The sequence below is a fragment of the Myotis brandtii genome, unplaced genomic scaffold, assembly GCF_000412655.1.
Source record: "Myotis brandtii unplaced genomic scaffold, ASM41265v1 scaffold886, whole genome shotgun sequence".
Classification (NCBI taxonomy): domain Eukaryota; kingdom Metazoa; phylum Chordata; class Mammalia; order Chiroptera; family Vespertilionidae; genus Myotis; species Myotis brandtii.
The window spans coordinates 99,702-117,580 of record NW_005371625.1 but is presented as its reverse complement, the minus strand read 5'-3'; the positions used below and the strand labels follow the sequence as shown (position 1 = coordinate 117,580).

The 17,879-nt window shown below is 35.4% G+C and overlaps 1 protein-coding gene across 1 annotated transcript in view; it reads right to left on the bottom strand.

Annotated features, from left to right (window-relative positions):
- Positions 1-2,607: 2,607 nt before the first annotated feature.
- The window catches only part of FAR2 (fatty acyl CoA reductase 2), a 58,140-nt gene continuing 42,868 nt past the window's right edge, over positions 2,608-17,879 (bottom strand). The window contains exons 5-10 of the mRNA XM_014532350.1: positions 16,115-16,359; positions 14,527-14,594; positions 12,063-12,234; positions 8,487-8,616; positions 5,518-5,645; positions 2,608-4,665 (exon numbers count right to left, since the gene is read on the bottom strand). Coding sequence (XP_014387836.1) covers positions 4,503-4,665; positions 5,518-5,645; positions 8,487-8,616; positions 12,063-12,234; positions 14,527-14,594; positions 16,115-16,359 — 906 coding nt within the window. The 3' untranslated portion in view covers positions 2,608-4,502. The remainder of the gene's footprint in view (positions 4,666-5,517; positions 5,646-8,486; positions 8,617-12,062; positions 12,235-14,526; positions 14,595-16,114; positions 16,360-17,879) is intronic.

Here is a 17,879-nt window from a genome sequence, read left to right as displayed (position 1 = left end):
TGTGTGCCAACATAAGTTTCCTTTTGTAATACTTAATGTTAGTAGAAGAATCTTCAACCAATCCCCATGGTGTAAATCACTTAGGGAAATAGGGAAACAAAAGTTCCAGGTAAGTACCAAGGCCAAGGCTAAAAAGCTAGATTTAAAATCATGGTTTTTAGAGGACAGGCTGTCACAAGTTGTAGTTTTTCAAATGGATTTTTTTAAAAAGTAAAATGGTTTCTTGAAAACACTTTGGACAGTAATGTAATGGAGAGGAGAAATACTGAAAAAACTTTGCAGTAAAGCTTATGTTGAATGGTATATTGCAGAAAATAACAAGCATCAATGTTTAAAATGTAGTTTATCATTAAAAGCCACAAAGTTAACTGATTAATACAGGTGACATAACAGGCTTTGAAACATATTTGAATCCAGAAAATTCCAAAAAATGAATATGGTTTTTATTTCTTCAGATATTTCCAATGAAAGACTAGAAACTAATAGAGCATCTCTCAAAAGGAATTTTAACTGGAGAGAATTAGAATTTTAGCTATTTTTATTAGACTGTTGGTTCTGTGAGTCTGCTTGTCAGAGAATTCCATCAAATTTCAGGGGTTTTGTTTTTTAATGGGAGGAAAGACAATAACCATTTAGAATTATTTTCTTTCTTGTAGGATTATAGCAGTTAACTATCTCTTAAAATTTTTAAATCTTCATTGTTGAAAGTATTACACATGTTCCCTTTTCCCCCCAATAACCCCTTCTAGCCTGCCCCCCTGCCCCAGGCCTTCACCACCCTATTGTCTGTGACCATGGGTTATACATCTATATATGCATGTAAGTTTTTGGTTGATCACTTCCCACCCATCCACCTTCCCCTGCCTTCCCTCTGAGGTTCTGCAGTCTGTTCTATGCTTCTATGTACCTGGATCTATTTGTTCATCAGTTTATTTTGTTCATTAGATTCCACATAATTGTGATATTTGTATTTCTCTGACTGGCTTATTTTGCTTAGTATAATACTTTCCAGGTCCCTCCATGCCATCTCAAAGGGTAAGTGATCTTCCTTTTTACTGCTGCATAGTATTTCATGTTATAAATGTACCACAGCTTTTTTATCCTCTCATCTACTGATGGGCACTTGGGCTGTTTCCTGATCTTAGCTATTGTAAATTGTGCTGCTATGAACATAGGGGTGCATATATACTTTAAGAAGAATTTTAAAAATTATTTAGGTACTTATATGATTTTTAATTGTTTTCATGTTTTTCAAATACCATATTGAAATGTTAATGGAATTATTTTTTCCCATTAAAACTATGAAAGGAATTTCTTCAAAGCAAAATCTTGCTTTGCTATTGATTTTCATTTTAAAAATTAAGAAAGATTTCCAGCTGAAATTCCTTGAATAGCAAGATCAAATTTTTTGGCAATCAAAACATAAGATTCTTGTCAGCCCTTTGGATGATGGATGATGAAGTATACCTGTATATTAAGATTTGTTAGGTGTTCTGATCTCACCAAGTGTTGCTTTGAACACTGTATGTAGTGACCTATTCGGCTTATGCCTGGGGATGCCTTCAGTAGGATACCTAACTTTATTAACTCAATCCTTTTTATTAGGCTGTTCATAATATCTACACATATATTTCAGTCTAAATATTTTGAAGTTGAGACCTTGAATTATATGAAATGTTTTTTTTTAATTATTTGCATACCTTGGCCTATAAGAAGAGATGAAATATTTAGGTGAATAATTCTCTGCTACAGTATTTGTACACTTCAGACTACCTCTTGGAAAAGCTTAACTCAGAATTACAAAATTCTATTTTCAACTCAGATAATTTGATATGCTTTTCTCATGCATTTTATGATACAAAGCACTGAATTTTTAAAAAAAATTTATGAATGCAAACAAAATTTACAATCTTTAATACAAACTTAATTCATAAAGGACTGACTAAGATGTCTTAATTTTTTAATGGTGTAAGGGGAGGGCTAAATTACATACATTCTGTTTTCATGTCTGAGGTTAGTAATTCAAGTACTAACTTATATATGTAAAGTAATCTAGCACTGAGCATTTTTCCATACTTCTGTGTGGGCATATGGAGCAACCATTACATTTTAGGATAGGTAGTTGCTTATGTTTCCAGAACATTAGATTTGCAGTTCTAGAAAAATAGCCACGTGGAAATTTACATGTGACTCCTGTGAACTTTGCAGATTATTTATGTTTTTGGAAATTTTAGGCTGACCTACATTAACTATTAAGTTTATTGTGAGAGAACACATTATTTGGGTGTTAGTCCCTTGCATCAGTCTATTTACCTTGAGATTCTAAATCAGTTATTTTAAAGTGATAAGTGGAGATAATGATGTTAGGTTAGTATAAAATTGTGAGAAACGTTTTTTCTGAGTTCTGTGTCCATCTGTCCTAACTTTCTCTAATATTAATTGCCTTAGGTGGTGACTGTCTTCAACTCAGTAGTATTTATTACTGTATCGGGTATTTAGTGAGTGCAGAATATAGGGGTTACCAAAACTTTTCAAATATAAATACATTTTCTCTCTACTTACCATCCCCTTCCCCCCAAAAGTAGGTTTTTTTTGTTCTGAGTTCTGTGTCCATCTGTCCTAACTTTCTCTAATATTAATTGCCTTAGGTGGTGACTGTCTTCAACTCAGTAGTATTTATTACTGTATCGGGTATTTAGTGAGTGCAGAATATAGGGGTTACCAAAACTTTTCAAATATAAATACATTTTCTCTCTACTTACCATCCCCTTCCCCCCAAAAGTAGGAGGTTTTTTTCCCCTCATTGCACTGTATATATTAGGCACTCAAATAATTGTTAGTCTTGATTTAAAATCACTTCTTTCATACAGATACCTATCTGCTTTCACTGCTTACAAGAGAACTATGTCATGTCTCTAATACGACAGGTAGAAAACACTGCAGCATATAAATGCTACCCTATTAATGGTCAGAAAAAGTGGAGCATTATGTACTTATATGTTAATTTGTATTAAACTGGTAGGTTCTTGGGATGATTACATTTTTTCTCAGGGAGGGTTAAAGACACAATACTGAAAAAGAAAAACAATTTTAATTCAAATTTCCATGTAATCAAAAGTCAAAATGAATACTTGATCAGTGGAATTTATTGAATTAGTAAAACAATCAAAAGATAGTAAATTCTTAGAACTATTATGTTTTATCCAGTCTCATTGAATTATAGATATTTCATTTTTACTGTATCTGTAGTTATCAGTGTAACTCAAAAATATTGTATAGACATCTTAAGCTAAAGATCACCAGCTGTTTTTTTTCAGAGCTGGGTTGTGTGCCCTGGAAAGTAATTCCCAGAACTTAGATGAGATTGGGGTGGATATTGTCCAGAAGAGTTACCCCAAAATGCCTTTTATGGGTTCAGAAAAATCTCAAGTAATCCTAGAAGCTTCCCTCAGTTACTTCATGTGCCATTTTGAGTACCAATTATTACAGCTAGTAAGCATAAACATGTTAACATTCTATGTTCATGTAATTATCTAGTAGTTGTGATTATTTTTAATTGGGCCCCAATTATTAAACTTGAATAATAACCCATGTTTTTAGCATGAGATAACTGCAATCAGTATGCACTGATCTCTCAAATCAGATGAAAGTTAGGGTAATAGTTATATAGAAATTTAGGAATAAATAGTTTTTAGTAATTCATTTTTATTATACATAAAATATTTTTAAACAAAACACCTATTCTCTAAATGTAGTCACTTAATGAAGTCTGTCCTTTTCTGCTGTACATTGTACAATTAGCAATGTGCAATTGGAATGATCAAGACACTAGACACTCTAATGATCTGGTGCTCACTAGAGTAATCTTCCCCACTTTATAGAAAAAGACTGAGACTAGCATTTAAATTTGTGTTTAAAGTTTTGTTTTTCCTCAATGCAAAGATCAAGAGACTGGGTTTTTATGATTCCAGCCTAGGAGCTTCCTCTCCATTTCATCACTCCTATTGAGGCCTGAGTAAAATAAGCTTAAAGTAGAAGGTTACAGCATCTGTGAGGATGTTGAAACCATTCTTCCACTTAGATTGATTTTAAACCTTTATACTGGGTACCCCAGACTAGTCTCAAGGCTAGAACTGCCTTTCTTGAGCATATTTCCACTTCTGGGTGTTCTGTGTTTATTGAGTTGCAGTTAGTCCTCTCAATGAGAAGAACGCTAAATATGAAAAGAGGGTTGTACTTTGGTGTTTTATATTCAAGGACATAGAGTGTTAGGAAGCAATCTGGAAATTATTTTTTCCTAAAATATGCTTGGCTATGACTTTCCTTCTCTCACATTAAAAAAAAAAAGATAGAGAAATAGGAAATAGGGCTAAATACATGACAGGACATTTGACAGGTGATGAGGTTGGGCATAGTCTGCCACTTCGTAGTTTTGAGGACCACAGTTTGCTGTTATAGAGGTATCTGAGAGGTACCAGATAAATGAAGACTGCCAACTGTTCTTAGACCTTGAGCGTGCTGGGCGCCCTAAAGTAGGAGAGAAACTTATAACAGAAGCTCACGATGAAGAACCAGACGTTCCGAGCCATCTGAGATCTTGCCATAAGAAGGCGCCAGGCGATGAGGAAGAGGGCAGTATTAAAGAGGTAGTGAATATTTCGGAGCCTGGGGAATGGACATATATAGTAAAAGTTAAAACAGTGCCAAATACCCAACTATTATCTGAAACATAAATGTGTTTCTCTCTGGCTATCACAAGCAAATAATTAAATGCTTACAGGTATGACCTGATAAGCCTTTGAGTTTTATCTTTCATTTCTACAACATTCTCAATAATCAGATTTCCATAACATTACCTTGACTAGTTTCTATTTATCATACTTCTCTCTACTGTAACCTATCTTGCAAACATGGCTAACAGTCTTTCTTAAAGGTACTTTGATCATATTACCATTTCACAAATTTTTACTGGTTCCTGTTCACTAGAGGGTAAGTCCTAAAGTTCTCAACCTACTGTTCAAGGTTCCACTCTGTTTTCAGTTTACTTTTTCATCCTTACCATCTCTATTAACCCTTTGCTTCTGCCAGAATTATACCAGACTGTTGTGAGTCTTTGTCCTTGAAGGGATTAATGACAAATTTAAGGCAGCTGAAGGACTTGAAGAGTGGTTATGCCCATGTTACATAGTCTGATCAGTCTCCTGCCTACTGGGTATTCTTTCTCTATATCACATGGTAGGGTGTGGTAGAAGAATCAAAGACACGGGTTCAAATTTGGTTCATGTGTGACTATGAACAAATTACCATTGTTCTTGATAAAAATGGGATAACAGAAAGAATGCCTCATAGGGGTGTGGTGAAGGTAAATGAAACAGTGTATCACAGGGCATAGTATAAAGGAAAGGACCTATTATTTAGTAAAAGCTGAAAAAATGTTAATTCCTCCTTTCCTTGGCTCAGATTTCATGTCTGGTGTAAAATCAGATACACAAATACTAACTGACTGACTATGCTTACCTTTTTAAGTGTTGCTTTGCTTCTGGGACCCCAGCCATATCCTCTTTCAATAAGTACTTCTTGACTCCTAAAACGTAATTTTCAATGTATTCCAACCAGTTCAACTGGCGTACATCAAAGTTGAATACCTGAAAGGCAAAAAGATAAAAGGATTGCCAGAATTGCACGGCTGGACAATCACTTTGTTCACTTAATTTTCTTTTACATAAATGAGTAACAGTCAGTTTAGAAGACTTAGCTGGATCCCTCCAAATAAGATTATTTGAGCTGCTATTTCGAAGGCCCTGATAATATAGATTACCATTTCCTTGCAATATTTAAACATGGATCAAGCACAAATACTTTATCTTCAGGAAGTCTTGTGAGGGAAATTTAAGGAACTGTTATTAGTCTGGTGAAAGCTAATTTCATTTCATGTAAAGATGGATTAATTTTTAAAAGTGATGGAATATGTTAGGGACCAAAACAAATTATGCATCATTTTCTTACCATTTCTCTTAAATGTTGATGGTGTCTCTCGGCCTACCTCCTTTTCCTACAATATCAGCACTTCCTTATGCAGATTAAAGCAAACTTTGGAAAGCAAAGCCTTAAGGAGTAGCTTAGCAGAATTTATATTTTGTATTTGCTTTAGAGATATCCATTATGTCTCTCAGTGTGCCATTAAATGAAGCCATTCAAAACAGTTCTTTTAGTGTTAAGTGGTAAGGAAAGCTTTGCTTCTCTTGAAACATTGGTATGTTTTCTCCTGGACAAAGAATGGCATGAAACTATTTTCCCTTTTCCTTTTCCATCAAAAAGCTCACCAAAAAAATTCACTGCTTCAACAGGAATGACTTAGGTAGGATCTTGTATACTATAGATGGACATTATATTTTTTCATTTTTATCCTTGACTTCATATTCTAATTCAATTTATTTCTATTTTGTTTACATGTGTGTTTATTGTAAGATATGTCAAATCTTTGAGATGATTTTGAGTATTATCAAAGAGAGCAGATGAGATTAACAAGTTACAAAGAGCTTCATAGATTTGTCCAAAGCTGAGTTGCTTTCCAAAAGTAATTCTGTATCATTTTGTTTGGATATGTTTGTTTTCCACACTATCACTATTACATACTCATGGATATAAACAGCGGCCTTTTCTTTTATTCTACTTCACTTTTCTAAGGGAGATTTCAGTGAAGCCCTGGTTAGGAAACCTGATTCTGTAGGGCAAATCAAACTGGAAGCCGAGCCATCCCAGAGTTTGGCAATTAAATCCAAGTATTCAGGACTATTATCTTTGCTAAGGTATTTTGAAATTGTATGTTAAATCCACTACAGATTTGATTTTTTTCATGACATTTTAAGTGATTTTAGTTTAAAATAGTAAAATGTCAAAAATGAAACTCTAAGCTCATTACCTTTTGAATTATTTAGATAGTTAAATTCTGTGGAGAAATGCAATAAAGATAAGCCTACATAAAATTTGAAGCTAATTTTTAAAATAATGTACAATAGCTTGAGGTTTTTTTTTAAATAAGCTGGTTTGATCAATCAGCCATGCATTTCAAACAGGTGTTTAGAAGAATTTTGTACAAGGTACGTAAACATTTCTGAAAATAGGTCTACTTCATGTTAATTATAGAGGTACTCAGTGATGATTTCAATTAAAATATCCTTCTAGATCTCATCTGGTTTATCAGCCTAACATTTATAGTGTTAGATTGTGCAAGTAACCGTTTGGTTCCGTGGCATATCTAGGATTGGATTTGAATCATGCTCTATGAGGCTGGTATGTTAGGAGTAAAATCCTTAGCCTCAAAGGTAGGCTAGCTACCCACTTAATGTTTACTTCTCAATATGACTTGGTTTCTTGTACATGCTGTCAAGAATGAGTTAAATCAAGAAATTTTTTTTTCTTGAAAAAGAAATTTCAGTGGAAAAGTGTCAATCAAGAGAGTGAAAATTTTAAAGTTAAATTGCAAACTAATGACATGATCAGGGAACTCTTGACTCCTTGAGAAGGAAAGCTAGGAGCATGTACAAAGCACAAAATATGTCTATATTTGTGAATTTCAGAATATGCAAAGATTTCAGGGCTTATTGTTTGTTACCAAAGCTAATATAAAGAAATAAATGGCGCTGATGCTAAGCAATTAAAGTGAAGGCATGTTTTGAGAAATACAAGTCTGAGTTGATTAAATCATTTTAGGGAGGAAGATTGACAATGCTGGGGAGAGGGCTATACTGATGGAGGGAGGTCTTTTATGGGATAGAATAAATAGGAGTTGAGTTTAGCTTTAAAAAGATAAACTATTTTAGAGATGCCAAATGATTTTGATTTGATAAGAACAGTGGAGGAGAGAGTGTACAAGTAGAAAATTAGAAATTTTTATCAAAGTCATATGCTATGGCTATTAGGGGAAAGATAGAGGTACACAGGGTTTGTTGAGAACGCAACAACTGGGAGAGTGAACAAAGAATTAAAGCTAACTATATGAAGACCCCAGAACAGTAGTGAGGATCTAACAGAAGACCAAGACCCTTGATTTCTTACCTACATTAAGCTTGTTTCCTGCAACTGTGTTGATAGCATTGACTGATTTTCTTAGAGAAAAAAAATTCTGTATATAGCCCAGCTGGTGTGGCTCAGTGGTTGAGTATTGATCTATGAACCACAAGATCACCATTCAATTCCCAGTCAGGGCACATGCCTGGGTTTGCTTGATCCCGTCAGGGCACATGCCTGGGTTTTGGGCTTGATCCCCATTAGGGGGCATACAGGAGGCAGCCAATCAATGATTCTTTCTCATCATTGATGTTTTATTTTTCCCTCTCCCCTCCTCTCTGAAATCAATAAAAATATGTATATTTTTAAATTCTGTGTATATAACTAGAACTTTATTCATCAACTTTTCAGGTCAAATACTTCCAAATTCCAAGTGAGTAAGATTTTCCTATTGGCTAAGTCAGTGCTGTACTTACTCTCTGGTCTTCAGGACTCAGCTTTGACATCAGCATTTCTGTGTTACTTGTGCTCCATTCCCAGCTCCGGTTGACGAAATACTCCAGCATGGAAACAGTTCTTAAAAGCCGATTCATGAGCTTTGTCATCCTGAGTTAAAGATCAGATAGGAGCCAGTATCATCAGCATAGCACAGATGGCTGCTTCCCTGTTACTCAAGGAATGCATGAGAAATTGTCTTTGAGAAAGATAAAATTATCCCTCCACCAATCTTCATCTCCACTAATTCTCATAGCATCCCAGTTAGGTAGGTATAAATCTGCACTTGTATGAATGCAGTGAAGTGAATTTAAGATAAAGTGGCCACAATAATAGGTGTGGAAGCCAAAATTCCAACCAGCTTTGACCTCAAGAAGCCTCTGCTTCTGTAATCTCGCCATCCTGCATCCCATTGCTTAAAAGTGGACCATGTCTTCCAATCCTGTGGTCAGGACTTGGACCAGCTCGGCTTTGTGAACTTGCCAACTTAACAACTTACAAAAACTTCCATATACAGTCTAATTGCTCTTCACAGTATTACTCTGAAGTAGTCAAGATCTGTATTATCTTCATTTTACAGAAGGATTATTAATAGGTTTGTGGTTACATGGCTAATGCTTAAACCTAGGACTTATGGGTACAAGTCACCTTTGGCCTATAGAACAATTGATTTTTACCTTAATCAGGCAAATTGTGATAGTAGTAACTCAGCAATGACTTACTATGCTGTTTTGGGAATTTGGTTTTATTTATGGTCAATCTTAATGCCCACATACTTAATGACTCCTGAGGTACTCTCATTGTATCATGGGAAATTCTTAGGCAGGAGGTAAAATAATGCATCAGAACAGGGTTCTATTTAGCTGTTATTATCTAACATCTTTGCTGCAGACTAAATATTTGTGTCCCCCTGAAATTCATATCTTGAAACTTACATCCCCATAGCGTGATGGTCTTTAAAGGAGGAGACTGGGAGTTGATTAGTGCCCTTATAAAAGCTCATTCGCAGCATTGGAGGGCACAGAAAGATGACTGTCTAGGAACCAGGTAGCAGGTACTCAACATACCTAGTCTACCAGCATCTGGATTTTAGATGTCCCAGTCTCCAGAACTGTGGGAAATAATCTATGTTGTTTATAAGCCCTCTATTCTGTTATAGCAGCCCAAATGAAATAAGACATTCTTCATGCATCTATAACTCTGATGTAACTGATGTAATTTCAGTAGATTTGTTTTAATTCTTAATCATCGTGCAATGATATTATATGTACAGGACTTTATCAGCACAATAGTATTTTTTTTATAAAGAAAAAATACAGTTCTTATTCTCAGGTCTTCTTAATACATAAAATGCAAAAGCCAAAACGTGATTCATTTTATCACATAAAAATTTAGAACTTTTTTTAGTAATAATAGTGTTACTGTATTCTACACGCTCTTATTCAAAACCATATAAAATAGCTATTACTATCTTTTTTTTTCTTTTTTTTTTTTTTTTACAGGTGAGAAAGTTAGGCTTCAGGCAGGTTAAGTAATTTAGGGCTCATGTGGCTAAACTGGTGAAGTCAGACTCCAAACTTATTTGTAGCTCCCCTTGTATTATAAAAATTTCATTTTCAAAGCTATAAGGAATAGACTTAGAGGAAATACATCAAATATAGTTGTGTACACACACACACACACACACACACACACACACACACGAGTTTCCAGAAATTATTAAGGCCAACCCAATAGAAAAATAGATGAGAAATAGCAACTCAGAGTAGAGAAAATTTGAATGTCTAATAATGTCTAATGAACAACTGATGGAGGAGAAAACTTGAATGTCTAATGAACAAAACTTGAATATTTGATTAACACAAGGGAGTGCTAAGGACTTGGGGCTCAAATAAAAGTAACAAAGAGATGCCATTTGTTGTTTTTATTTTGACAATTGCAAATGGACAGAACCTTTGTTGAGGGCAACCAAATATGCTCCAATCCAGCAAAACCACCCCTCAGCATCTTCGCCAAACCAGTGGCACATTCTATAAAAAAACTCATGTGCGCTGGTATTTGTTTACCTCAAAGCAAACCTATATGTATTTCCATATGTGGTTGTAAATGCATAGATCAAATACACGAGGTGAGGGAAGGTTCTAGAAGGACTCTAGCATTTTCTGCCATAAAGATTATTATTAAAATGTCTATCAAAAACAAACTTACCAATTTTCCACAAATATTACAATTTAATTTCTCAAGAACAAAATTCATAAAGATTTGTATTGGGTCCCTTCTTTGTCTTTTCTACTTACTAAACTTTGCTCTTTATATAGGTCTTCTTCCATCCTTGATATATTTTATAAAGTCTTGAGCATTTCTGCTTACAATGTTGTTTTTCTTTTCCCATTTTTATGTAATAAGCCCCATACAAATATTTTCCCCATAGCCACAGTGTCCCCTTTTCACTTTGTTCAAGGAGAAATTGACAATTACTGAGTGATGAGCTCTTAATAAGGTCTCTGCAAAATTTAAATAAACTCTACAGTGCCTATGTTTTAGTCACTTGCTCCGTTAATAAGGATGGAAATGAAACATGCTGAGAAAAACTTTCTCCTTTATAAAGAAGCTAGCACCAAAGGCAAGACTATTCATATTTCTGATTCTTGGTTGCAGAAGTTGCCTTTGGTAATGATAATGATGGCTCCTCAGACACATGTAATATTCAAGTGAGACAGAGATAAAAGAGTATGTCCTGTGTCAAACAGCAACATGGTGACAGCACCTAAGCTCTGCATACTGTTTACCCTGTTCCCTCTAAGCAGTGGTTCTCAACCTTCCTAATGCTGCGACCCTTTAATACAGTTCCTCATGTTGTGGTGACCCCCAATTTCATTGTTACAAATTGAACATAATTAAAGCATAGTGATTAATCACAAAAACAATATGTAATTATATATGTGTTTTCCAATGGTCTTAGGCGAACCCTGTGAAAGGGTCGTTCAACCCCCAAAGGGGTCGCGACCTACAGGTTGAGAACCGCTGCTAAAGTCTTTACTCACTTCCAGGTGGCAGTAAATCTAGCCCAGATTTCTCCAGATCTTTCCTCCATCACTTACTTTGAGACCATTTGCAATTTTCCCCTTAGCTTCTGTTTCCTCATTTGTGAAATTGGGATGATGAGCATGTCCTCTTTGGGCATTGTGAGAATGAAAATGCGTCTTCCCATGTGTGTGTAATTGAGGCTGGTATCATTATTGTACATTTGAAGATTACCTAACAATTTAGAAAACCCCAGACACAAGGGTCTCAGATGTTTTTCTTTTTTAGTGGATGAGTACTTGCTGAATTCATCAAGCAAGTTCCTTAACATTTAACTTCCTTTATTATCATGGAGGATTTTAAAGGTATGGGGCTTGTCACTACTGTTGCTTTGGTTATCCCTAAAGTTGTATGTTTGTGTGTGTGAGATTCAGTTGTCACCTCTGATCCCCAGCTGAAGGGAGGACTAAGGACTGTGGGGCCTTAATCTTCCATGCAGCCACACTCTCAAAGCTGTTGACCCAGCTTCTCACCTGGGCTTCCTTCCTGTGAGTCGTAGATAGAAGTCGTAGATGATGGCAGGGGCCCAGTGGCTGACGGCATTCCAGTACTGGGTTATGATGGTGTTGGTTGTAAGGTCAGCATATGGCCTCCTAAAAGCTCTCTCAAATGGAATTTTTTCAAAGGTTGCCAAGACTTGGAATCCTGGGTGGGGTGACGGGGAGCAGGGGATGAAATAAGGAGTAAGTCTGGAGCACATAAACCCATTGTGGTGGATGGCATTTGCAATGGGTCAAAACAATAAAGAATACGTATTTGCTTTGTAGAGTCAAGACTCAATTTCTGAGAACATTACTAAGATTTTTATCCTGGCAAGTAATCACCTGCAAATTTTAAGCAGTGAATAGGTTAAGAATTGGATCCTTTTCTTGAAATCTTTACTCTAAAACAACTTCTACAAGAAATAGTTTTAATCAATATAGTGAATGTTATTCAGAAAAACTTAAATCCATCATTCAATTTCAGGGTTATTTAGCCTGTTCTAAAAGTCCCAAGACAGAGTCTAAGGGCCATATTTCCTTGTTTGGATCACTACTTTAGGAACCACCAGGATAGTTTCGTAACATTTTACTTAAACCTTATAAAGGGCTACTTAAACCTTAAACCTCAGGGCTTCAGGGAAAGAGAGACGGTAAAGGCAGGACTCCTCTGTGCTGGTTCACTTTAAAGACCACAGTCTTTTACTTCTTTGGGATTTCTACTTCTCTGGGAATACATCAGACTCAATTATCTACTCTTATCTCCAGAGGTTTTTTTTCATAATATTTTTTTCTTTATATATTTTTACTTAGAAAAAGCCACGTTAAAATTTTTAATGTACATTTGCAAAGTCAGTAATAATTTTCAATATTCATTTGTATTCCATTTTCATTTTCTCTATGTAGAATTTTCAAATATGCATAAATGCATTATTCAGTTATGATGAAGACAGCAGTTATTATGGTAATAAGATTATTGCTTTAAAAGATACTTGGAAATCTACATGAAAAAATATATACCCTATACAGAAAAGATTCTCAAGAAACATCTGGACTGTTTTCCTCCCAGAGGAATTTATATTTACTTTTAAGAATCACTAGTGGAGTGGTTACTACACATTCAAGGGAGGCAAGAGACCTGTCTTCAATCTCAGGCACCAGCTCCCCATATGAATTTGAATAAATCATTTAGTCTCGGTCCCATATGTAAAATAAAGCAAACACCCCAGATTATTTTTAAGATCACTTTCAACTATGAGATTCTATAATTCCATAAAACAGATAATAAGAATGATTGGCATGGAAGAAGACTATTTTGAATCTCAGCAATAGAATTTACATGTAACATCTTTTTATTTAAGAGCTTAAAATATCTTGTTTGTGGCTACTAATGCCTTTTTTTATGAATGATATTTTAATTCTGTTATTGTGGTAGAGGAGATATATTTTTTATATTTTTATTTCCATATGTTTTCAGAATTATTTAGATAATCTAAATAACTGGATATATGCTCTAAAGAACTTTACTGCTAGAGAATTTCACTTAATTTTCATTGAAGTGATAACTTTACAGATAGCACATTAAGTGTTCTGAATTAGAAATCAGATTCTAAAATATTAAGTACATTTGATTTTTTTTTCTACATCTAGTACTTAAAAATAGCTAGGTGATCTAAAGTTTCAGATTTTGACAAGAAAATCAACTCCTAAATTGACAAAGGAGTTCAAGATTGGTTAGCTAATGTTCTGTTCTATGCAGGATTCATCAATTCAACCAGACACCTTCAAGGTTCCTCTTTTTTAAAGGAAATATTTTTATTGATTTTGAGAGAGAGAGGAAGGGAGAGGGAAAGAGAGAAAAACATTAATGTGAGGGCAAAACATCAATCGGCTACCTTCTGCAACTCGGTCATGCCCCCTTGCCTGGGAATCAAACCAGCAACCTTTTGGTGCACAGGAGTGCACCCAACAACTGAGCCACACCAGCCAGGGCTCAAGTTGACTCTTATGGCTAACTGCATAATTAGTGAAGAGTATCCCTGACTCAATAACAGTTTATATTGTTGGACTTTTCTAAATCTACTTTGTCGTTTCACATTGTCAGGGATGTAGCAATGTAGCGAACAGTGGCCGCAGCAGGAACAGTGGCCCCCACAGGAGCAGTGTTTGATCACTGACATTGCTTATTGCTGACTTCTACTTGGTTTTACTTATTTTTAAAAATCTCTATAACTAACGGACTGCTTATTTCTTATAGTCATGCAGATGTTCCCACTGACCCTTCTTTGGTATATTATACTTAACTCTTACACATACACAGTTGTAATTATTTTAGCTCTTGTTTTTTTTTTGTGTGTGTTTTTCCCCATTAGATTCTAAGCTTCGTGACTCAATTGGTCTAATTTTTCCCCTGTGGCAGACATAGTAGTGATGTAGTTACATTGCTATGGGCACTTACCCATTTTGCCCCAGTAACAGGGATTCAAGTTACCAGAAGTACAGTGGTAGATTAACGTTGACTTAGGTCTGGAAAATAGAAGAAAATTTAGGTAAATAAAACAAAATGGAGAAATCATCAAAGAAAGATAAGGGAAAATAATATTTTTAAAAGGATGTTTCAGTAATTCTCATGAGTAAGGTAACCTAGGCAATCTTCCTTCTTTTGGTTAAGCAAAATGGAAGAAGTGGAGGAAAAGTGTGTGTGTGTGAGTGTGTGTGTGTGTGTTTAAGAGATTGGAAATAGGTTGACATACTGTGTGTGTGTGTGTGTGTGTGTGTGTGTAAGAGATTGGAAATAGGTTGACATATTTGTGGAGCAAATTGAGGTGTCATGATGAGGAGTTAGAAGAGACTAGGCAGTTAAAGGCAGAAACCCTGAAGTTTAAAATGTATGGATATTGCTAGAGCAGAATTTTTCAGACCAACCAATGGAAAGTTAGCAGGGCACATATTAACCCCTAGACAAAGAAGCTTTGGTGGTAACCCATTTGGGGACCCCTCTCTGCTGCAGGGAGCTTTATTACTTTACTATCTCTAATAAACTTTGCTTTTGCTCATCTCTTTGTCCATGAACTCATTCTTCGATTTTGCAAGACAACAAACTTAGACCCCAACAGAAATTTTGGCATCAATAATGATGAGAATGATCATATTTCTAAATTATGGACATGTTTATTGGGCAAGACTACAGGCTAGGTTTTTTCCTAAATCCAACTAAGTCCTGCTGGTTTGGAAAGTCTGACTCAAAAAAACATTTAATTCTGTTTATCATTTACTAACAGAGCCAAATATACAAACAACCATTTCTTTTTCTTTGTTTCAGTAAATAACCCATACGTGGTGGTCTGAACTTTAGCATTTATCAGGAACTGAGCAGGTCAGTGAAACATAAAATATGGTCTCATTTTACCCCCTTTTTTCTCCTTTGTCTTTAAAACAGGAAGCTCTATTTTAGGTTACTATCAGTGGTGATGCCACCAATTTTGCCATTAAGAACAGTGCTAAATTTATTTTATTTATTTTTTATTTTTTACACATGTCAGAAAAGCTTTTTTGTTATCAAGAATTATATGATTTGCCTAACCGGTGTAGTTCAGTGGCTGAGCTTTGACCCATGAACCAAGAGGTCACTGGTTCGATTCCAATTCAATTCCCAGTCAGGGCACATGCCGGGGTTGCAGGCTCGATCCCTAGTAGGGGCCTTGCAGGAGGCGGCCGATCAATGCTTCTCTCTCATCCATGTTTCTATCTCTCTATCCCTCTCCCTTCCACTCTCTCTACAAAGTCAATAAAAACATATTTTAAAAAAAGAATTATATGGTTTAATAATTTAAAGGGTGTTACTTTATGATCAATGAAGTATTAAATAGTACTTATAAAACAACTCAATGCATATATTTGGAACTATGTAAAATATTGAAACATATACCCTATCACAATTAGGGTCTTCTACAGTACAATGAATATATTTTGAAAATAGGCCTAATATATTCACCCTCCTTATCATTAAATATTTGAAAGAAAGCCAGATTAGTTAGCATCCTCACCTGTGAACTGCTGTGTACCATCCCACAGCCAAGGTGAGATTGACGACTGTATCAACAGGAATCACATCTGCCACAGCCATTGGAGTAGCTCTCAGGGCCCGGAGAAACCCTTTCCCTGTCTGCACGGGAAGAACATAAAATATTGAGCCAGGTCTCAAGTAACAGCTGGAGATAATACTGATGCTGTTAGTAATAACAGCTACCATTGACCCACTGCTTACGAGGCTACTATACCAAGGCTGATGTCACAGCCTGTCCAGCCTTCCAGATACATTCATCTCAAATGCCAACACTTTTATGAAACACTAGTGAGTGGTCCTAGGTTCCTTTAGGGAGTGAAAGTCCTCAAATTTGTGAGAGGTAATATATTTAGTTAATTAACAAACACCAAGAATAGTTTATCACATCTTAAAAATTAATTCATAAGCATTAAGTTTTCCCCAATTTCCCACTTAGTTTACCATTTCCTAATGATGCTTTCTGCTAGTGCTTACTAATTTACAAGCAAGAGCAGACACTAAAAGTTTAAGAAATATTTATTTTTAAAAATTAGTAAAAATCTACCATTTAACAACTTTGTTATTACTTGGGAAACTTTTCCTTTGGTATCTTAGTTCACCTCACAGATCACTGATGTTATATAGATGTAAGAATTGGAAATTATTCATGTTAATAAGTCAGTTAATAACTAAAAAGTTGTGTTTATTTTATGAATTAATTATTTATACCCTACATATTTCCAACATTGATTTTCAGTGGTTGTTAGCACTTTCTTATGTTCCTAATTTGTTGTAACTGATTCCCCTTCCTTTGGACATAAGAAATCAGTTTGGAAAATTTTAGATAACTGAGTAAATGTGCAGTTTTGTAAACAATGTAACAAGACACACTCTAGGGTCATGTGAAAATAATTAATTATATTCTAAGTTACCAAATGTCCACCCATAACTAAGCCTTAAAGAAGAGGAAGGCAGGTAGAGAACAAAAAGAGAGGAGCTGCTAGAGCAAAAAAGAAATCAGAAGGTTCATTCTCACTGTCTTTGACAAGTGGTCATAATTCACTGTCTTATATTTGAATTTTAGTTCCTGTTGGACCTCACTCTGAGAACACAGGCAGTGTCTGAGGTATGAGGTTTGTAAACTCAGAGAATTGAATTGCGGTTCATTGTCCTAAAGAGTGGAGTTGTGGTTCTGGTCCTAAAATGCTTCAATATGAACTGTGACCCCGCCCCGCCCCCCTCCCGCCCAGCTCAGGCTGAACCAGTCTTCACGGCAGGGGACACATACACAGGGCTGTTGGCCCAGAGAAACCAGTAACGTTTCTCCTGGTCTGTGAGAGGTTTGCTGAAAAGTGTTTCCTCTATCCGTCCATTTTTAATTTGAAATCTTTGCCCGAGTTGGTGGTTCTTTCTTGTATCTATTAAGAACTGGTTACTGATGTATTTTATGCATTTATATAATTTATATCCACACATAGAGAAACTCTTGTATGTGTTTTATAATCAAGAATTTAATAATCTTTGTGAATATGATTTTTATTGCATTCCCAGTTCGCTGCATTAATTCAAACTATTAATGATCAGCGAAAAGGAGGAAACACCCCCATCTTGTGGTAATGAGAGAAAACTACAGGCATGGTCCTCAATGCTCAAAGGCTTTACAAAAAGAAAACTCCTAAATCAGTGGTTCCCAAACTTATTTGGCCTACCGCCCCCTTTCCAGAAAAAATATTACTCAGCGCCCCCTGGAAATTAATTTTTTTAAA